The 22,659-nt window shown below is 38.1% G+C and overlaps 2 protein-coding genes across 16 annotated transcripts in view; one reads left to right on the forward strand and one right to left on the reverse strand.

The window, feature by feature from the left end:
- Positions 1 to 13,298, forward strand: part of TAX1BP1 (Tax1 binding protein 1) — a 56,515-nt gene extending 43,217 nt beyond the window's left edge. For 11 of the 13 annotated variants that reach the window (XM_085568407.1, XM_085568446.1, XM_085568436.1 and 8 more), the window contains 6 exons: positions 447 to 572; positions 2,383 to 2,454; positions 4,853 to 5,027; positions 5,377 to 5,522; positions 11,424 to 11,509; positions 12,151 to 13,298. In XM_085568407.1, coding sequence (XP_085424533.1) covers positions 447 to 572; positions 2,383 to 2,454; positions 4,853 to 5,027; positions 5,377 to 5,522; positions 11,424 to 11,509; positions 12,151 to 12,352 — 807 coding nt within the window. In that variant the 3' untranslated portion in view covers positions 12,353 to 13,298. Of the gene's footprint in view, positions 1 to 446; positions 573 to 2,382; positions 2,455 to 4,852; positions 5,028 to 5,376; positions 5,523 to 11,258; positions 11,315 to 11,423; positions 11,510 to 12,150 lie in introns of all 13 variants that reach the window. The other 2 variants (XM_085568418.1, XM_085568451.1) reach the window with 1 other exon arrangement.
- A 497-nt stretch (positions 13,299 to 13,795) lies between these two features.
- The window catches only part of JAZF1 (JAZF zinc finger 1), a 187,541-nt gene continuing 178,677 nt past the window's right edge, over positions 13,796 to 22,659 (reverse strand). For 2 of the 3 annotated variants that reach the window (XM_085568524.1, XM_085568518.1), the window contains 2 exons: positions 22,464 to 22,633; positions 15,656 to 16,137 (listed from right to left, as the gene is read on the reverse strand). In XM_085568524.1, coding sequence (XP_085424650.1) covers positions 15,961 to 16,137; positions 22,464 to 22,633 — 347 coding nt within the window. In that variant the 3' untranslated portion in view covers positions 15,656 to 15,960. Of the gene's footprint in view, positions 16,138 to 22,463; positions 22,634 to 22,659 lie in introns of all 3 variants that reach the window. The other variant, XM_021538191.4, reaches the window with a different exon arrangement.

Here is a 22,659-nt window from a genome sequence, read left to right on the forward strand (position 1 = left end):
CCTGTAATTTTGCTCATGACTGTGTCCATGGAGAGTCTGCACTGGCTTCTGCTGGATGCTTATTCCATAGTGATTTTTGAAGCGAGTTTTGCTGTGACCTTCTGGATGAAAGATACTTAGGTTGTAAAAGTCACTTGGGAAAGGTTTTATATTGAAGTGAAGTACTTGAAAGAATAGTAGTGGCTAGTAGTATTAGGGTACAAAGAAACTTGAAACTCTGAAACTAAAGAGGAGTATCAGCTTGTTGAAAACTCAAGGAAAGAAATGCCTATTGAACATAATTTATGCAGTGTTCTGTGGTCCTGACCATTTCAGAGTCTTGAGTCAGGCTTATAGAAGCCATTTGTAAATGGTCTCGTTTTAAAAGCATGGAGTGACATTTTTGGGGGTGGGAGGGAAAATCTCTTAAGACTAAATATTTCATGCCATGGTATAAACTACTTTAGGATGAGAAGATGAAATGCAGTGTTTATGCTGATGAATTGGCTAAACTGGAGCTGAAGTGGAAAGAACAAGTGAAAACCAATGAGGGTATAAAATTACAGCTGGCAGCAATGGAGGATCAGTATAAAGTAAGTTAAAGTTGTTTATGACAATGAATGCTTACCTCTTCTTAACATGGCTGCTTATTTCTGATAGTTCAAGTAATGAAGAGCTTTAATAAGTAATGCACACTAAATACATTTTTGCTGTAAATACAAATTCTGCTGTTGAAGAAACAGTATAGTCTTGTAATGTTTCTTTTAAAGTATGAGAGGTCTGCTAAGATCTACTATCAGCTGGCCATCAGTCTTTTAATACTGTGCATTTTGACAAACCCCTAAATGATGTAGTCTTATAGTATGGGAAAAAAAGTGAAAGGCATTTCTAATTTCCTGCTGCTTACTGTAATACTAACAGGAAGATTGATTGGTGTGTTTGTCTAAAATCTTCATATTCTATATTGGATTACCAGTGTAGTAATGTCTAATGCATTTTATCTGAAGTCAGTAGAGAGAGAGGAGTGGTCCACTGTTTCTAAAATCATGCAAGAATTTAATTTGGAGAACTTCACCTATAGTCTTTGTAGAGTAATGCAGCACATTCACCAGAAAGTCAAGCACAATGGACAGCTTTAGCTTGCAAGGTGCCTTAACCTTTGAGGTTTTGTGATAGGAATGCTTATGCTGGATTTGATTTTTAGGTCAATGGGAATGAGATATGAGCAACAGATGTTCATGAGACCAGCTTTTCTGGTGTTTCTCAGTAGAATGGTGATAATACAGTTGACTCTGTTGCTTGCTTTTGTCCATTGTGATGAAAAATGATTAAACTGAGCTGTGACTGTATTGGTTCTACTAGGAACCCCTTTTTATTAGGAATTACAGCACTGTTTCTTTATAAAATGCTGAATTACTCTGCAGTTTATTTCAGTATTCCACAGGCCATCTTTTTCTGACACTTTCCAAAACTATAATTTCAATTTTATAAAATGCATGACTCTTTCCAGCTTATTTTACTAATTAGCAGTGATCAATTGCCATGCATAATTTAATGTGAAGTAAGTTTAACTTCTTAGCAGCAGGTGTAATAAATAATTGGTTCCATTATTGAAAGCATTTTGGCTGCAGTTAAAAAATTGCTATAATTCAGGAGGGTGCAGGTGGTAGAGAAAAATTGAGCTCTTCTTCCCAGTGAGGAGATTTTGCTCCATTGACCTAAACTAGGAGAAGGAATTTCAGAATTGAAAAAAAGTGATAAGCAGTTATGCCAAGCACTGAGCTTTGATATTAGAAAAACAGGGGAAGAGGCAGTCTCAAAAGGAACTAGAATACAAATAAAATAGTCCTTTGTATTGTGAGATCATTTAAATCATCATTTTGAAGCCAGGAAGAATTGTGTAATGTGTCAGTTGTACCTCCTCCTAGAGCACCCAATAGAGACACAACATAGATGTTCATGAAACAAATTTAGTTTCTCTGAGGCAGGAGCAGCTTTTAGTTCTCTCAGTTTCTATGGTGAGACATATGAAATGCCAATAAAATACTCACATGTAATGAGATGAGGCTTGCAAACCTTCAGCTGTGTCTGGGCAGCGGTGTCCCTCCTGCCATTGGTGGCACTGATAGAACTCCTTGTTTTTAACACAGAATTTTCTCATTCCACAACTGTTCAGTGAAAACTGGTGAGAAAAGGCTGCTGATTAACTGCAGTTACCCAGCAGATAAAACTTCGTGAGAATTGTTGGATTGGATTTATAGTAACACTATGTGATGCATGTAACTCTAATAGACAAAACTATTTTCATCTGAATAGTTAATTGGGGAGCTTTGTTTTCATGATGTAACATGCAGGGAAATAGTTTCCATTCACTAATATAAGAATCTTAATCTTTTCATATAGATTCAGCTGGCAGAAAAAGAGAGACGAATAAAGGAACTGGCATCACAATTGGAGCTCTTTACCAGCGAGAAGGTATTGTCACACATTCTGAAATATTAATGTAATGTAGAAGTACCCCTAAGGTATTATATGGCAATTAATCAAAGCTAAATTTTATTGAAAAGTGAAACAGTAAAATGTCTTTATTACATTCAGATAGTATTGTATGGTATTGTGCAAAGTTGGGCTTTTTCTTCGAAAATTAATTTGATTACTTTGCAATTCCAGTATGAAAGATAAAACCAGTCATTTTAATACTGATAAACTGAAACAAAAGTAAACTTTCAGATTAAGCTAGTTAATTTTTTTGTAAAATTCTAGATTGTCAAGTAGTTGATATTTATCTTCTCTTTAAGACAAGGATGTAATTTTTAATAAATCTCTCATATTTTTCTAGTTCAAAAGAAATTAAATTTTAGTTTGAGTTTTGGTGAGGCTAGTTTAGCTGGAGGGAGTAATTTTAAATACCACACATAAGAACAACAACTGTAATAATAATAAACAACAACAACAACAACAATAATAATAATAATAATGTTGTATGAAGCTTATTAAAGCTTGGAACTTTGTCTGCCAAATTTATAGATATTTACATTACAAAGAAGAATCAAAGTGCCTTGCTAGACTGGACCCATGATTTAAAAGGTTAAGCATGGGTTAGTAGTAAACAGCATTTCAATTTATACTCATTATCAGTGTTTGTTTATAAACCAAGCATAGCTTTCTAAAAAATGTTCATTTGCTGTCTCTTCAAACCTACGAAATGACTTTGTTTCTGTTTTATTTACATACTTAGCTTTATTTTTTTTGTTTAAATCAGTCTCTAGCTGTCCAACTTATGGCTAAGGTTTTTTGCATTACCTTTTTGCAGTCATATTTCTGTTTCAGTTGTATGTAATACTACAATTGAAGTACGAATGCCACTGCCTCTCATTTTAAACTGCTTTTTTATTGCAGAAGAAATTGGTTTTAAAAAGGAAAATCTTGATTTCGTTGCTAATTTATTGTTTCTGCTTTGTATTGAGTAAAGATGAATTACTTAGATTTTACACACTCACTAAAATGTGCAATCCTAGCTTTTTAATCTTACCTGTTTTAATCATATGTTCCTTTTAGTTTATAAATCTAAAGTAACAGTGGCATAACTTTATATTGTATCTAGAGGACAGATGACATCCATTACATGAGGTCTTTTTGCATTTGAGTAGTGTTTTGTTTTCAGAGGAGTTTTTGGTACTTGATTTTTGCATTTCTCTGTTCAATAGGTTGATCTGAAGTTCACCCGTTTGGAAGAAAAAAAATTGAATTGTTCCTTTCTTAAACAGACTTTTAATTTTTATGAAGTTGAATTGGCAGTTGAAGCTTTGGCTTTAAGTGTCAATTTAAAGTCTTCAGGGAAAAGACACACTTCAGTCTTTGAGGGTTTTATTAGCATCACATCAGCAAATATTAAACATGAACTTAGAGAACCCAGAAGAAAATACTAATCAGAAAGAACATTACTGGAAAGCATGTCTCCCTTAACAGTCCCTATTTTTAAATTATTATTTTCATATTTATATCTCAGGATTTTTTGCTTGGCATATTCTTTTTGATATTCATGGCATTTTGCTCTCTCCCTTAACCCACTTCGTTGAATGGAAGGGTGAGAAAGATTTTTACTGGGATAAATTACAGCTAATGCATTGACCACACTGAAGTCACTTTAATTAGTGTCTTTTAAGATCTTAGAGTTTTAATGGTTTCTAAATTATAAAACCCCTTTATCGTTTGTAATTACTATCATATGTATGGTTTATGTGCAGGAACCTAGAATTTTAAGTATATTCATTTTTTGACGAGTTCTGTTTGATCATTTCTTAAATAATGATCTGATTAAAATATTGCTGTTAAGTATCAGAAGGGATCAATGTACTTAATAGTTCACTAAATATCTGCCACTCATGAATTCATATGGAATTATGTCAAATATGTACAAAGATGTGCTCCATGTACTAAAATGATAAATTTTTGAATGGTATGGTATGATATGAAAAAAAAGAATAGTTTTCTTTTTAATTTTAACTTTTAAAAACTTTTCTCACTGCACATTATCTTTAGTTGTTATTGTCAATCTACTGATTTTTACTGATTTAGCTAATTTTTTTCATTGTAAAAAGGATGCAGGCACTTGAAAAACATGGCAGTTCTGTTCATGTATTTAGAACTAGCTGACAACAAACCAAGAAAAAATAATACCTCTTTAAAATGTCTTCTTTGTCTTTTCTTCACTGACTGTTTTTGGTATTTATGATATACTTGGCATAAGGTCAAGATTAAAAGACACTAGGGAGGTTAGCAGATTTTTTCTTTTAAAAACATATTTAATAAACATTTCAAATTTTGTTAGGACTCCACAGGGTAACTACATTTTGAACTTTGCATTTTTTAGGAGCTTGGCAGGACACCAGGAGATCAGGCTGGAAGGATGATGGAAGGACAGACTTCACAGCCGACATTACATTTTCGCAACCCATATTCAGAGGAAAATGGACCAGTTCCTGCAGTGCCAAGTAGACTACCAGTATTGCAATATGGAAACCCTTATGCAATTCAGGAAAGAAGAGGTAAATAAATTTCAGACCCCCCCCCCCCCCACCCCAGTATAATTTCTCCCTCTCTGTTTCAAAGGCAGATTAAGTATTGAATGCAGGTTAAGTACCAACAGTCTTCAGACTGGTTTACAGAACCTTTTCTGATTGATGAACTTCAGTAAAGGGCCTTAATTTATTATGGGAATCAGTAAGGTAAAGAAAGTTTTAAATGCCTTTGAAAAAAGCTAATTCTCTCCTATTGTTTTATACTGTCTAAACCAAAAATGTGTTTTAACTCTTGATTTTTAAAGGTATGGTAGCATGTCTCTAATCTCAAAATATAGTCTACTGAACAAAGATGTCCTAATTAATTTTTCTTCAGATGGAGCAGATGGCGCTTTTAATCCTGATGAGATCCAAAGACCACCTGTTAGAAGTTCCTTTTGGGAGCTAGATGATGTAGTCTGTAGCCAGCCTTCACGCAATCTCAGTCGGCCTGATGGTTTAGAAGATCCTGAGGACAGCAATGCAAGTTACCTTTTTTGTTATTTATTTTCCTTGATGTGTTTACTGATGAGTTACCAAGAGTTTCACATAAGTTTTCCATATCTGATAAACCAGATTTATTGTTATGTAAATTTGGAATTGGTTTTTCTTTTCCCTGAAAAATACTTTTGCTTGCTGTGAAGGGAAAAACTTCATTGATGATAATATACTTGTTCCCCTAGTCTCTTGAGTTACTGACAGCTTGTTTTGGTATTAAGACAGTAGCTTCTTAATTCTATTGAAGTACTAAAGTAAAAAAAGTTAAGTAATCTCAGCTCATGATTTTTCTGTCCTGTGTGATAGAATGAGCGCTCAAAATGTAGCCACATCTCACTCATTTTTTAAATAGGAATATAGGAAATAAAGTGGAACAGAAGAAATAAAAATGTAAATGATTCACATACCAGTATTTTCAGTAAATGCTGACTATAAATTGGTATACTAATAGATACATTATTCTAATCTGTTAATCTTTTGTTCTGTCTTCTGCAAATCTGCATTTATTCATTTCCATTTTGAATGCTTCTTGCTGCTGGACATGTATTTGAAAGAGCTGAATTGACTGTTGCCTAAAGCTGATTGAACTGAAAGAGATACATTTGCACTGATTTTTTTTTTTTTTTTAGGGCTTTGGCTGTTTCAAGTTTCTGGTTACATTTCTTTATAGTACAGTTAACTTGCACATTCTGGTATAAAAAATACTGTAATAAATTGGACTGCATGTCTTCATTTGAACAGGAGCAGACCTATTATTCTTTCTTATTCCAAGTACTCTTGCACCTTCAAAAATATTAAACAAGAAATACCTTTCTGCAAAGTATTGTGCTCTTTGCAAGTACAGTGGTATCATGACCTGTTTCTCATTTAGTCTAGTTTGCCACATTTAATTGCTATTAACCTTTGCAGAAACTGATCAGTGTTCAGACAGGCATGATTTTAGCCCTGGTGCTCAGCACCTATAATGGAGAAAAATGTATTTCTCCCTCCTACCTTTTGCTCTCAATGTCCATTACTGTGAATAATTAGAGAACCTGTCAGAGCTTTTGCAGCCTGTTCAAGATCTCGAATGTGAGCTTAATGCTGTTCCCACCTTTACTTCACATTTTGCATATTTAATCTGATCATTCTTGACGTAGCTATTACATCTGACAAGCTCTTCTCTTCTTTAGTCATCTGCTGCAGTTTAATTAGCGGGGTGTTTTCTCTGATCTATGTGCTTTGCCCTCTTGCAAACCCAAGAGAAACAGTGCTAGAGTCTTGTGCTCGTTTGCAGACACAGCTTGGATTTTTGTAATGAGGTGGAATATAACAGGCTTAAATAAAGTTCAGCTTGAGAAAAGGTGCCTTTAAATCAAATAACTTGTGTCTTTATTTTTATTTGCAATGGAGAATCAGTTGCTTGTTCCTTACCTAAAAAGACTGTATACATAGCGTAGAAATTTATATGGAAATGAGAAGCTGCAGGAATTTTTCTAGGGAGGCTTAGTAATATGCCAAAGATAAAACAGTTCTGAGGCAGGGTGTAAATAAATAACCAGGAAAAACTTCCACGTATGTAAGTGATTCATTATAAAGAAGAGTCTGTCATTTGTACAGAAGAAACAGCAAATATAAAATTATAAATATGAAGAGATTACAGTTTCTTGGGCTGTTTTTTGAAATAAGATATTTAAGATGTGGTTCTCTGCATTTTGTCAACCAGTGGGATGTAGAGCCTTTTGCTGGAGGAAGATTTCCTCCCAGAAGAAAAGCACTGGTAGGCTTGCTGCTTTGTTTAAAATGCTACCATTGTATGGACTTCTTCTGTCCTCCTGTCCACATTCTTTTTATTAGCTTAAGAAATTAAGGGTGTTGTAGCCACTTCCACCTCTTCATGGCTAAAATATCTTTGATAAATAGACATATTAATCATGCTAGGTGAACCACTACCAAAACAACCATGATGAGGTGGAAGTGACTACAGCATCCTTAATTTCTTAAACTAATATAACACCAGATATTCAAATGCCTCAGAATTTATGTTCTGTTGTGTTCCAATTTGGTTTCTCCCAAAACTTGGTTCCTTAGAAATGGGCACTTCCGTGTCTTCGGTTATAAAAACCCTTCAGTTTTGTATGACTGGGAAGAGTTTCTAGGATTGTGATAGCTTTGACTTTTGGAACTCATAGGCCAATTAAACCGTGATTTCTGAGAGGGATAAACTGGTCTGTGTTAATAGTGCCAGCTGAGCATGTGCACAGTGGTGATTTTTGGAGTGGCTAACTTGCTGCAAGTTCCTGCTGTCATCTACTCAACACTTAACTTTCCATTTACTCATGATCCTGTAATTGACCAAAATGGAATTGTTGGGAGCAAAGAATTCCTACCAGTAAAGGAGAGATCCATAAACAAAACATACATGCATACATATATATATATGAATTTTAGAAATTTAGTCCTAATTACAGTTGGCAGCAAACCCAGTATAACCTACCTGAGACTACTAAACAATGTTTTAGTCATGGTAAATTTGTAGGGGATGAAGAATGTAACTCTTGGCAACTGAGCACCAGGTCAGGATATTTTTTCAGGTAATTCCAAAATGGCCTTTCTTCTGGCAAAACTTCCCACAATACATTATTAGCCTGATCTGACCCTGGCAGCCAATTACTATCTTTTGCATAGGGAGGACATGAGAAGAGCAGTTGGTATCCAGGTGTCTCCTGGGAAAGCAGACTGCTTGCAGAAAGGTTGAGAGGCCTAGAGGAATGAGTTTCATCTCACTCCCACAGCAGAACTGAATCACAGAATAAAATGTGTATGTCCTCCCTCCCAGTATACCTGCTCTGCATGTCAGCTCTCTGTCTGTTAGGATGGGCATTGGTTCCTTACTTCTGCATATCAGAATGATCTGTAGCTCTTGGAGATGGGGTTTTGTACTGTATCACACAGTTTTCTAATTTCGGTTTGACAATGCTGTGTAGGGAAGGCTGTGCTCCAGGATGGCTTAGATGAATGGAGACGAGAGATCTCTGAAGGCTGCTCTTAGAATATAAGTTTTATTAGGGATGGTGAAAGGTCTTGCTTGGAGCTGCCAGACAGAGCACGTGGCAAGGCCTGAGGAGATGGGGGAGGGGAGAGACAAGGGGTAGAGGGGATGCTCCAGGAGAGCGTGGAAGTTCCAAGAGAGCGGGGATTCCAAGAGGGTGTCTGGCCCCTCAGAGACCCCTTATCAGGGGGCTTCGAGGTGGGCTGGAACAAGACTTGGGCCAGTGGGGTTACAGGCACTTGATGCTTCAGGGGAGGGTTACAGGTGCGGGGTGAACCATACATTTAGGGGGTTGAGATGGAACAGTCCATTTGACTTTTGGACTTACCTGTAGGTAAGGGCATTGTCCAGCCAGTAGGGGGGATTGTTTTCATCCTGGCTGTACTATTGTGAATCTTTTACCAGGCAATTATATTTATCCATCCTTTCCAACAATCATGGAACTGCTTACAATTGTAATTATGAAAGCAGTACTTGAGACATAATTGATTGGTTTCAGTAAAACTAATCAAGTTGCTCTTCTGACAGTTTCTTCCCCTAGTGGCAAATCCTATTTTTTACCATGCTCTGGTGTGTAATACTGTATTTATCTTTATGATTCACTTTATCTGTGGAACTCATTGTGGCAGTTTTTTAAAAAGCCAGAGGTACAGTCCAGTGATAATGGTTAAATCATGATGTTAAAGACATCCTTTATAATTCGTTCGCTTAATTATTTAGACTTCTAGTTGAGTGGGCCTGGCACTTGTTCTGCTGCAGGATCACAATGCCAGCCTGTGGATCCATGGTACCAGTTTCTTTCCTAAGGACCTGAGACTGTGTACCCACTGTGTTACATCACTGCAGGGCACTGTAGGGCTCTCAGACTATGTGCAGCCATGTCCATGTCCCTCATCATCAGTCTGGACTGCCAGAAAGGTGGCTTTGGATCTACATAAAGGGCAGATTAAACTGTTTCTTTCTCAAAATATGGAATGGGCTTTCATCAAAAGAACTTGCATGACTCAACCTCATAGTATCGAAGTAAGCTGATGCTTTTGCTTAACATACAGCATAGGCAAGAGCCACTGAGGCACTGAGGCTTGGTGTCTCAGCAGTTGTCATACTCTCTGTAAAGCAGCTTCAAAAACCAATGCATATTTGTCTTTGAGCTGTCAGAGATAGTTCTTGAACTTGGAATATCTGTTTTCCAGGAATTCTGAGTTAGCTCAGGGTGCTGTGTGAGATTTTTTAGTTCTTGGTGACTGTATAGTGTTTACTGTAACTTGCAATTAGAATAGTTGAGAAGTCCTCTCAGTGTAAGATAAAGTTCTCATGGTTCCTGTTTGGCCATGCCGTGGTTACACAGTAATCTCTGTAACATCTCTGTGAGGTCAGCTCAACAGAGAGACATTTGCATTCTTCTTGTGTGGGTTAGGCATCCCAAAAGGTTAAGAACTGATCCCTGTGACTTTGCCAAGAGCAGAAGTACACTGCAGAGACAGATGTTCCGTATCCTAACAGGGATACTAAGTACATACTTAGTATTGACATTCTTGTACAGGGCCTGGGTCAGAAGCTGCTGTAAGGAACACACAGTATGAATTTCTCAATTAAGGGAACTGGGCCACGAGAAAGCTGTAGCCTTAGGACATTCCAAAAGCTTTTACATGTGCTTGCCTTGTGTTGAAGAGAGTTTTTGCAAGGCAGCCATGTGCAGGTGTGCCTATACAGAGGAAAGCATCATCCTTTTTTTCAGATGTTTCTCAAAAAGGAATGAGGAGTGTTACATTTGTACGTGGTAGGGTACCACACTTGCTAGAAGCTGAAAGAGAGGGCAAAAGCTGTAAATAATTTTATCTTACCAAGTGACCAGCTGTAAGCCAAATGCCTTTAAAAAAAAAAAAAAAAAGGGGAGGAGAGGAAAAGTTAATTTCTTCTTACTGAAGAAATTATCTAAGACTTAAGTGTTAATTTGGCCAGTGTTTGTAGTGGAACTGTTTTACTGATGGAAGATGCACATGAATTTTCTTGTTTAAGTCCTAGTGTGCTTCAGTCTGGTATTCAGCAAATTTGTTGTGTTTTTGTACAAGCTCTAGCACTGTAGCATGAGAGTACTTTAAACAAAATAGTTTTTTCTTTCTTAATATGTCTATCCTGTCTCCTTTATGACAAAAGGAACAACTGATGGTTTTAAAACTCTCATGCTCTTTTCACTGCGGGTGCAAAGCAAACAGACTGCAAGATTATGCTTGTTGCCAGCATCTTGTCATAGCAGGCCCCACTGCCTTCTTAATGGAAATGTTAAATAGTTGAAACCAAACAGGTGTTGTCAGAAGAATATTGAGGAAATTTTCCCATCCTTCCCTGTTTCCATTAATCCTTCATAAGGGAAAAGTACGCTAGCCTAAAACTGAAGTATGTTTGCATATGAGTTATCTGTAAAAATTACAGATAATTAGAATAATTACAGATAATCTTTTACAGATAATGTAGTTATCTGTAAAAAACACAGCATGTGTGCTGTTATACGTGCTCCTTTGCACATTGTTTTTTGTAGATCAGCTAAATAATTCCTAGCCCTTGCCTTTAAGGCATCTTTGGGATAAAAAGGAAAATGAGGTAGGAATTGGAGTTCCAAAAATCTTGGAATATAGCTGTATTTCCGCCTGGAAATTATTCCATTTTTCTGCTCTGTTATTGAATTGCAGAATAGAGCCAAGATGTACAAAAGCAAAACTTATGCTGCAGAAATTACAGAGTGCAGGTAAATTTCACCTGGGTTTGTGTTTGATAACAAAAATGCATCTTGAGAAAAAAAAAAGAAACAACTGTTTGTAGGGGTTAGTCTTTACAATACTTTCTCTTCTCAATAGGATGATGACAACACTGTACCTTCTGCTCCTGATCCTCCAAGTCTACTCTTGCGTGAGCGGGGCACAGGCTTCTGCTTTGATTCCAGGTAGATGTTATCTTGTTATTGGTCTTTAAGGGCACGGAGAGGTTTCTGTAGAACCACCCAAGGGTGGGGGTGTAGGTGAAAAGCTACTGGGCATTTTCAGCGAATGTTTGGATTACTATTAACTGGCAGAGAATATGCCATGAGACTGGGCAGGCCGTTCATCCTATACCTTTGATGGAATTTTGACAATTTTTTTTAGTAAATGAATGAATTACTTTTGTTTTCTTCCCCCCTCTCTTGCCAACCTAATTGTGAACCTAAGTTTAGAGCTTTTATAAAGTGTTATGTTCGCTAAGAGCAAGCATTTATGAGCAGAGAGAGTGGTTTCCCATGAAACTGGCCATTAAAGCATTCAATAGATTTGTATTCAGTGGTAGCTGGAATAAGGTCAAAATTATGTTGCTTTTAAAATGCCAGGTTATTTTGGAATTTGCATGTGAAACTACTCTGACTGTATTGAGTGCTTTTGGAAAAACATTTAAATGAACTGAATGATATTTGGATACAAAGTCCACTCAAACTGAAGTTGGTAGTAAAGTTCTGAATGTCGGTGGCAGCCGGATCCTGCTTTTAGTTTGCATTAACAGAATAAATAGAAATAAACTGTTCCCTTTTTTCTTTCTCTCTACCTCCTCGTGAAGTTTTGATGTGCAGAAGAAATGCCCTCTCTGCGATGTGATGTTTCCCCCAAACTACGACCAGAGCAAGTTTGAGGAGCACGTTGAGAGCCACTGGAAGGTTTGTCCCATGTGCAGCGAGCAGTTCCCGCCCGACTATGACCAGCAAGGCTTTGAGAGGCACGTCCAGACGCACTTTGATCAGAACGTATTAAATTTTGATTAAATACTTTGTTTTGCAGTGTAGCTTAAAACCCCACCACTTTGGTAGTCCATCTCCAAAACAAAAGCAGTGCAGCTTTCTGTAACAGTGCAAACTTCTGATTAAAAGCTCATGTACTCTAATGGGAGCCATGGCAGTAAGCTGCTATGGGGTTATCTTCTCTCTCTGCCTAACACTGTACTAAGGAGACCCACAACCCCCCACCTTGTTGTATATGTAGCTATTTATTCCCCTACTTAGCGGAATTTCTTCCCCTACTTAGTGGAATGCCTAAGGACACAGGAGTGACTGAGCCTCAGAAAAAATGAGACCGGCTTCATGGTGTTCTTCAGCTACATTTAAAAAAGATCACCAAAAACACCTGTGGTTTCTCTTACCCTTGATAACTGAGGCACAATTAAAAATGTAATAAGCAGGTGTTTCTCCTAGCAAATCCATATAGTTTTTCTCTGAGTAACACTTAAATTGGAAAGTTACATTACTTACCCTATGAAAATATAGTTTTCTAGTACATTTCTGAGATGTAGATGCATGTACTGTGAGATTCCAGGCTTGCAGCAAGAGGAATGGTAAATACTTCAGTTTCACATGTAGAATGTTTGCCTTAAGGGATAACATTAAATGAGGTACGTTATACTTTAAGGCAGTGGTTTTGAGCTGAAAGAGACTGCTGTGCTTAAATGCCTAAAAGTAATTGTTTAAAAAAGTCATTGCCATTATGTTGCAGTTTTATTCAGTAGAAAATATTGTTCTATTTTCACAACAGTGGATTGTGTTCCTTCTGGCTTTTAAAAACTTTTGCGTTTTAACTTTATGTATTTCTTTCCAATAAGTAAAAACACGTGTGTATATCTAAACATTTTATATTTACTTTAACTGTATTAAGTAAATTTGCTTCCCACTTGCTGTACAGTAGTCTTGTTACATTAAAAGCAGAATTGTTCATGGAGTGAGTGGTCTATTTTCCCTCCTGCTCATTTTGAAATTAAACAGAGTATAGACTTCACTTAAGAGTAAATGACTCGGTGTTGTATGACACAGGGTTGCTCCTCACATCTGTTTATGTTCTTTCTTTGAGAGGGAGACGCTGGGATTAAGGCTTAGAGTAGCCTCTGTTGACTGCAGTTCCCTCCTGAACATGTGCAATATCCAGTTAATGCAGGATTTAACTAAAAACTGCATGACGTGGATGAATTGCAGTGTCCTGGGCAGCAGCAACTCATCAGTGCTCATGTGCCATTTGCAGTCTAAAGATTTTTATAACTGGGAACTTTATAACCAAGAGTTGGCCTGAGGTAAAGCATGGATTTTTTTCTTCATGTAACTCAACAGCAGATGAAAACAGTTAGAACAGGCTGCAAGAGTTTGATGATACCAAAGTAAAATAAACAAATAAAATACTATACACAGCCCAAAAACCTAACTCTAGGAATGAGAAAAGAGCAGTCTTTTTAGGTCAGAGGCAGTTTATTTTAAATGTGATTTGATTTACATTTATAAGCAGCTTTCCTGGCAGGAATTCTTTAAGTTGCCTTCAGTTCTAAAACAAACCTCTGTCACTTTCAAACTTAAAGTACTTTGTCCCCAACAAAACATATGAAAATATAATTTAAAGCACACTTTTCACAGACACAGTACAATACATTCACTATACACAGTATAACAAAATAGTCCCATCTTTACCTGTTTAATAATACTGTCACAATGAATAGGTAAATAGAAACTGGAATTTCAGTTTTATAGTTGAAAGGAATTTACATGCAACAATAACGTTTTACAACTGTTTAGCTGTTGAACGAACTCGCCCAGCCTGTAGTTCTTGCACTAGGAGCAGAGCCAAAACGTGTTTGTTGGCCAGATCTGTTGCCAAAGCTGCAGAAGGTGGGAAGTGGCCACTTGGGGCCTTGTGTGTACCAGTAACTCTCATGTCTGGATCATCCTTTAAACCTGGCTGTCACGGTCACCTCTCTGGCATCTGAGAGAGGGATGTTTTGCTTCACTTCGGCTGTTCTAAACACTCATTAGGATGATTCTTACGTATTTTAGTGAGGCTTTTACTCTGCTGGAGAAAAGGTAATTGTCATCCTTACAAAGTTTTCCTTTAAAGCTTTAGAAAAAAAATAGGGAAAGCTCATCCCTCCTTTATGTGAGCTTTCTTTTGCACTTAAAAAAACAGGAACCAAGCCAAGGCGATGACTGTGTTAAAACTGGGAGTTCCTCCTGCACCCTTGCCAGGCAAAGGAGTGTTCAGGCTAGGGCTGGTGGAGGGTACCCACCTCTGCTCCTGGCCAACTGAACTCCAGGAATAGCACTTGTGAGAAGAATGCTCAAGGCAGGATGGCAAGCAACAAATGTTCAGGTATGGTCCAGACACGAAGCGCTCTCATGTTGGCTTTTAAGTCAGTCTCTGACCACCTGCTGCAAGAAGCACTTAATCTTCAATAAGGCTCAAATGTCATATTTCAGCAAAATTAATTGTAAAGCTAAACAGACACTTCCAAATGGAATGCGGTGACCTACAATGAGAAGCAAAAAATGCACAAAGAAAATCTGAAAACACAATGAATGTGAGGGAGAGGCATTAGAACTCCCTTAGCACAACTAACGGACCTCCTTAAACCATGCGCTGAATTTCTCATTTTTATTTGCAACCGCAGCACATGCTCGTACAGTAGTTGCAAGAATTGGCAACACATAAAACATTAAATCTGTTGGCAATAGAGAACTACAAAGTGCTTCAAAACTTCATCTGAGATGAAGATAATTGTTTCTCATACACACATAAATTTGCACTTAAGTATTTCCAAATGTCCTTCTAACAGATAGGTCAGGGGTAAATATTTAGCTGGACTGGGATATTGGTCCTCAAAAGTTTGATGGGCATGAACATAATATGACATGTTGTACAGAGAAAAAAAATGTAATTGCTAACATTAAAGTGATTGTTTACTAGTTCGAATGGCAAGGTTTTCAGCATTTCAAGAGGGAGAAAAAAAAAGATTTGCAAGATAATATAAAATACAGCAAGCACACCTTTTTATGTATGTTATTTAAGTATGAAAATATTTTTAGCATATTATGTTAAACATTCTTTCTTATTTATATTTCCATTACCTAAAAGACTTGCTACTCCACTGATAACTCCATTATGTAAGGCATGTTAACTATAGTTTGACGAGGGCGGTACTGTTTTGGTTTTGCACACACATTGACAGATGCATCGAAAGTCTTCATCATGTTACAATCTTGAAAGGATGTCAGTGCCAAGCTCTCCTCCTCGCGCTCCTGTCCCACACGTCAGTACAACTAAATACGCAACGTCCCCCTAGTTCTTATTTTTTTGTTTTTTTTTTGGAGAAAAATGTTCTGAAGAACCTATAGCTTTTATAGCACCTTATCTCAAAGTAATGAAAATGGGTAAGATGATAACATGTGCAAATGTACAAAATCATTAACTCTACAAAGATACATCATTCCAAAATTACAGAAAATTTTAAAGCATGCATTTAACTTTTTTAAAGGGTTGCTGAGTGCTTCCCCTGAAAAAGGTGGCTGTTCTCAAAATCAGCAACTGCTGGTGAGGATTTCTTGGCACATTTGTGACCAGCATGTTATTGCTGCATCTTCCTGATGATCTCAGCAGACACGGGGGGATGGAAATTGATTGTGTGGTGCCGCAGGCCCTGAGCTGTCTTGTAACTCTTTCCACAGCGACATTTGAATGGTTTGCGTACGCGGATTTGTGTTCTGTGGCCGTTCTTGGCGTGGTACTTGATACCGTTCACATTCTGTGAGGGAGAAGGGAAAATGTCAGTGCTCAGGTGGGTTGGCACGGGCTCTGCTTCCAGTTATAACCTGAAAATGGATCAATGTTATGAGCAAAATCCAGTAACTGCCAGGAGCCAGGAGCTCCCACTGGGTATTACACATGGGCTGCACTCCCAAGGTACCAGGTGGGACAAGGACAAGAATTTGTGTGGCTCTCAAGACTCATCTACCTGACTAATCCTGATGTTTATCTCCCAATATACATCACTTCCCAAAGAATACCATTTAATGGGCTAACACATGGTTGCTCTTTGCGTCCTGACATCTTTTTCATATAGCACTGACAAATCTTATTCAGACGTTCATTTACAAGCAAACAAAGAATTGGCATGAAAACTCAGGTCACACCTCTTTAAAGAGCTGAGATTCCCTCATGGTGGGTCTGTTCTGTTTCGTGTCATTGTTTCTAGATACGTCTTTTAGATCCAGCAAATTCTGATCGTTTACACATTGCCTCCAAAGAAATAACTGCAGGGAATGCTTAACTCAAAAAAGTTACACAGGACACTTAAAAAATAATCCAGAGAAGCTGTCTTCAAAATAGCTATTGTTTGGGAATACTCACAGCTAAGACTGGAGAGCTTATGCCCACTAGTGCAAAACACAGCAACACAACACACACCCTGTTACACTACAAGGGCAGGAAACAGGCCACACTTCTGCCACGTCAACCAAAAAACCTTACTAAACATAAATCAAAGTAATACCCCTATATTCCTTTTCACATATTTCTGGCAAAAATGGAAGAAGCTGTTGTGATCTCAGTAGCTGTTATGGTACTGTTCTGTGCAGAATACTGGATTCTCTCATCTGCTCCCACTAAAAGAACTTGGATTTTTGGATAAATAAGCAAAAGCATACTGTCTTTCATTTGGGCTTCTCCTAGAATGAAACTGAAGAAGATAGGATTTGTGACAAAAAGACAGTTCCAAGGTTCTCCTGTGTTCTCTCTAAAGATTCCAGATATGTATATCAGTATTTTTTTAAAGATTAAAAAGAAATGGAAAAGAAAAAGCTAAAATCAATCAACACCCTAGATATTGAACAACCCACTAAATGAGGTCATAGGGATTTTGTCTTTGCTGAACCACTACCTCATGCTGCACATAACAGAAATTCCCCTTGGCTCTTTTAAACAAATTTTATCAATGTGCAGCTCACAGTAAGTGGAAGCTCCAGCTTGGAACTCACATAAAAACTCAAATATCCACTCTGGAAAAGAGGTGCAAGACTGCAAGCAACTGCTGCTCCCACAGATTCATGTTCCTTCAGAATATGCAGCAGTGAATCCTCACCTGAAGTTGCAATTCCAGCCTCTGAATTGTCCTTTACACCCTTAAAAATTCTGGACAACCCCTGCACAGCTGTCTCCTGAGATGTGGGAGCTGAGACTCCCCCATCTCCAACACCAACCAGACACAGGAACATGAGCCATCAGGGCAGGGTTTGTCTGAAAGCTGTAGCACCACAACTGCAAGAGCACATCAAAGCTACACATCAGCCTCAAGAGCAGTCAGGTGAATTCCCTGCAAGTAATCTGAGATCCTGGGGCAGCTTTTGGATCATCTTGCACAGTTTCAATCTCTAGCACACACAGGGCCATTGGGGTGAGTGGGCCAGGACTCTCACTGGGTGGCAGGAGGACTTCATAAGGCATCCTTTAAGAACCTGTGCCTTTAAAAGAGGAGAAAATCTGAGGGTGACCTACTAAACTTTTGCTACTGCAATGAAATTTTTAAAACAAGCCCTATTACCTATAATAACAATATTTTCCTAACAAAAACCTGTTCCTGTTTTAATTTTTCTAAGAAATCTCTTCTAGATACATTTGAGCTATTATTGCTACACATGCTGTAAATCTGCAATCACAAATACCCTCACTATTCCATGCCAATGGTACTCTTTTCCTGATCCAGGTTTTTTAATGATCCATCAGCCCCAGTACACCATTCCTTGGTGAAGGGGGAGAAAGTATTTTCAGGCAGAAAAATTTAAGGAGCTGCTACAGCAGAAACCTAAAGGGATTAATTGGATCATGGAAGGTTTGAAAAACAGTAACCACGCAGAGCATAAGGAGCTTGTGCAACGTGAAATTTGTGTAATGTGAAATTTGACCTGTACTTCTGTCTAAAAGGAAACTGTTGTTAGTATTACAGTCTTTGGCACTTTTTCCACTGCTGCAATGTAAACACTTTGTTGTATGTCTGGGCTGAGTTTGCTGAGGTGTAGCAAAAGCCACGGCCAAACTCGTACATCACTTTTATTGCTCTAGTTACTTAGGTTGCTCACTATTTACTCTCAGGGATGATTGAGGAAGAAGATGGCTATAGAGAAGGGTACTCTAAAAATCTTGAACAGGAGGAAACAATTATTAACCTGGGACCAGATCTGGAGGCGATAGAGAAGTTTAGACTGGCACTACCTGGTTTGCAAGGACACAAAGTCTCTTGTTGGGCAAGGCCCTTTTTGCACGGCAGGACTCACAAAGGCACTACACTACAAAGAACTTGCCAGCCCCACTTCAAGTAGGAAAAGCATCTCAAAATGATGATTTGAGAGATTTCCTGTTTCAGCCTTCAACATTCATACATATTTTTGTACTCTTGGCTCTTCATCCCAAAGTTTTCTTTGTGGGTCCAGTTCCTCTGTTTGACTTGCAAGCTCTGGCTTGCTCCCTTCTTTCAAGTAAATTCCCTTGTTTCCCTCTCACTCCCTCTCCTTCCCTAAGCTCTGCTGAGTTTCACCATACATAGGTCAGCTTTCTTGGGGGTTTGTGCCACCTGACCGGACCTTCATCCAGACAGGCAAGCCCAGTGGCAGCAGCCTGGGAAGGTACCACTTCTCCTCTTGCCCAAGGCCAAGGAAAGTAATGGATATAAGCTACATTCTGTATGCACTGAAATCTAGTATTCTTTTATTTTTCTTGTTTGGCTCAAACTAGAAAATTTAGGACAAATACTCCAGGGTTTTCTCTATTCTAGCATATGTATTATTTGTGAGGTTTGTTGTATCTACTATGTCTCAAATTTCATTTGCTCTTTGGATGTTGCCTGAGTAAACTTACCTACATCTTAGACACATTTTCAAAGTCTTCCTCCAGAGCTAGAGATCACTCAGGGGTACTGAATAAAAGGAAAACTAATCAACACCTTCATAAATCCCCATTTTAGCTCCTACAAGGCAGTATTTTGTAAAGCACATTACCTACTCAATATCCATACACTTCTGGACAGAACATCTAAATGTAGATGTGAATCCAAAGTCTGGTGAGGGTGAACTCCACAGAAACAAGGATTATACCTTTGGGTTCCTTAGAATCACACAGATAATTTTCTAAAAATCAAATTTCAGGCATCAAAGATTAATCTCAAGAAGAAAAAAAATCCATAAATAGAAAACTATAAAGTAATTATAATTTCTTCTCTACCTCAATAAGCATAATTAGAGAAGAAAGCAAGCTTCAGAAATTAGTTCAAAGACTTGAGCTTAAAGCATCTACAAGTCAGTGTATTTCAGATTTATTTAGATGTTTGTGACTATTCCACATGTAATTTAAAGAAAAATATTTCTCCCAGGATCTGTGGCTTCTCAAGAAAATATTTGCCACACTATATAGAGTACCAATACATGTAATAAGCAAAATATAAAAAAAAAATAAAGTGTCTGAAGAACAACGAAACCTTTATTACTATTTGCACTGCCTATGGGAAAGCGCCAGGAGACAGCAGCTGGGCAGGAGGCCAGTGGGGCTTCTGATACACATCTGGGCTTGTGTATAAACATGTTCTCCTTACAGTTTCCATTGTCCGCCCCAGCCCGTTCCTTTGGAGTATTTGTTGTAGTCATTCTTGTCTTATTTACCTTTCCATAATGACTTTTCAGTGCAGAGGCCATCTCTTATCCTTGAACATTGTTTGTAAAAAGGTGCCCCATCCCTACTGGGTCCTTTAAGCAGTACTGAAATACAAATAAAATCTCTAAAAATACCATTCTACTTCTCAAACTTACGTCACCTAAGGCCAGACAAAAGAAAAATGTGTATATCCTCCTTTTCTCCTTGCTCCCTAAAGGAATGCATCCTTTCTCAGCCGTAAAGTGAGCCTGGCAATTACTGTATGTGCATGTCTGTGTTCCTGTTTGGAGCACTATAATTGTTTTACAGTCCTGACTGTGATTATCCAGTACCCACCAGAAAATCCCAGTGCTTTGATCACAGGACTCCCTACCCAGACTCCGTCAGACAAGCGGGTTAAGCAGAAGGAAGATAAAGAGGAAACAAGAAACACAGCTGACACAAAGCTAAAGGAAGGAAACAAAGATAAAAATGCAAAAAGAAAAAAAATAGGCTGAAAATAAAAAAGGGAGGAAACAGAGCCCACAGAAAAGAGAAATGAGGTGAGACAGTTTAAGGAAATGTGCTTTTCTATCAGGACTAAACAGAGGTGAGTCTCTTACAAGAATACGTTACTTTTTATTTACTGCTGTTCCCTGTCAGCCCCTCTTAGGGTCATTAATTTGTTCCCCTGCCTGGCTGGTCTACCATTAATGGTGTACAAGATATCCCTTATAGACAGTCCTCATGCATTTGAGATGAAGGTAGTGAGATAGCAGAAGCAGGCACAAACAGCTTGCTCATTTGGGCAATAAAAAGACAGAAGGCTGGCAGTCAAACAGAGAACAGACAGGATATAGCAAATTACAGGGTTCTCCTTCCAGACTTTGCCATTAAGTGAATGTTTTCTGCAATGCATAGATGCCCTCTGGGCACATGACTTCTAACAACCACCATGGCTTGTTTGCTTCCTGAGCTAGGGGATTTAGCTTTTTATACCGTACCCTCTGTCTGGTACAGCTCCTACCACACGCGAGGAAAATATTGATCCTCAATAATGTGAGTTTATCTGCAAAGTAATACTTTCAAGTAGTCCTAAACCATCTTTCCCTCTACCCTGGCCCTGGAGATGGTGTTCAGTTTTTCCTGTAACTGGAGAATAAATACTATATAGTTCAGGATAATCTCAGCAAAAAGACTTGTATACCCCTAAGAAACAAGCACATTGCTTTCTTTTCCATGTTTTATGAAATAGTGTTGTCAGGGTTTAGTGGTCTGTACAGGAACCTGAGTTTTGTGATTTGTTAATGTGGTAGCTGCTGCAGCATCACTGAAACAGGCTGTCATCCACTACATGGTTTCATGCACAGGTTTTCCATTTTTCTGTTTTATCTCAAATGCTATTGGCCTTCCTCTATTTCTTTCCATAATTCTGCTCTCTTTTAAGTCCCTACTTAACAGTTATTTAAAGGACAAGCCATAAAATACAACCAACCCAGCCACCATGGTTTTTCTAGGGTGTTTCAGCAGTTGGATTTTCCAGCAGTTCATGCAAAAACTTTAGAAAACTATTTAGAGGAAGTGTGCTAACCCTCTACTTCCATTATGTCAGTGGTTAGAGAATGCCATACTGAAGTGCCAGATGTTCCACACAATTTCATCTGTCTGCACTGATGCATGTGAAGCAACACTCCTGTAACATCCTGGCACGTTCTACATTGGCCAGCTCAAGGTTCCAGTTTAGAATTGCTTCAATCACATAAAAAAGACAAAAAATTTATCATGATGGAGAGCAATTAAAGAACATGGTGAGGTGGGGGCATCAGGGAATTACTTCCCAGGGTGTCACACAAAGGGATGCAAGCCCTTCATGTGGGGTCACTGATGGCTGTGTAGATGTGTCATGGGAACTCAGACACAGGACAGAATGATGCCAGAATTTCTGCAAGACTCTGTCTTCCCAAGGTGAATTCGACTTGCATGTTAACCACCACATTCCACACATCACTTTAACAGAAAATGCACTCTGGGCACTGTCTTACTAAAGAGGAGGCAGTATCTCTAGTAGTTAAGCAGCAGGAATTGTTCCTAGCACAGAAGGACAGAAGCTTTTTGGTTCATGTTTCTGAAAGGGACCAAAGAGATTATTTTGCTTGTAGTACCTCCTGCATTCTACAATTAATTTGTCTAAATAACAGAAAGCTCGTTGAAAGCTTTTGCTTGTGTAAAGCAAAAGAGTTGCTATATGTAATCTCTCTTGACAGACAGACATCCCTTGTAAAACTGATAAACTTGGCTGTGCTTGAGAGGAAACTAGTGAATAAAGTATTCTGCTAAAATATCACAAAAACAATTGTGAAAATCTATTAAATGAGAAGAGTACAAACTGATTTTAGAGGCTTTGCCCACCACCTACACCAGCAGGAAATGAGGTAGGTCTGCACTACTACTCACCTTGTATCTTTTTTTACATCCAGGAACAGGACAGGCAAAAGGTTTCTCATCCCCTCCATTCATGCACATTGAACTAAGGATAGCTTCAGAGCTGATAGCACTTTCTGTCGTCCAGGACTCATCACTGTCTGATTCTTCATAATCTACTTCCTCTTCATCATATTCACTACCTAAAAAAGCAGGGTAGTCAGATAAA

The sequence above is a fragment of the Lonchura striata genome, chromosome 2, assembly GCF_050655825.1.
Source record: "Lonchura striata isolate lonStrDom1 chromosome 2, ASM5065582v1, whole genome shotgun sequence".
NCBI classification, from domain to species: domain Eukaryota; kingdom Metazoa; phylum Chordata; class Aves; order Passeriformes; family Estrildidae; genus Lonchura; species Lonchura striata.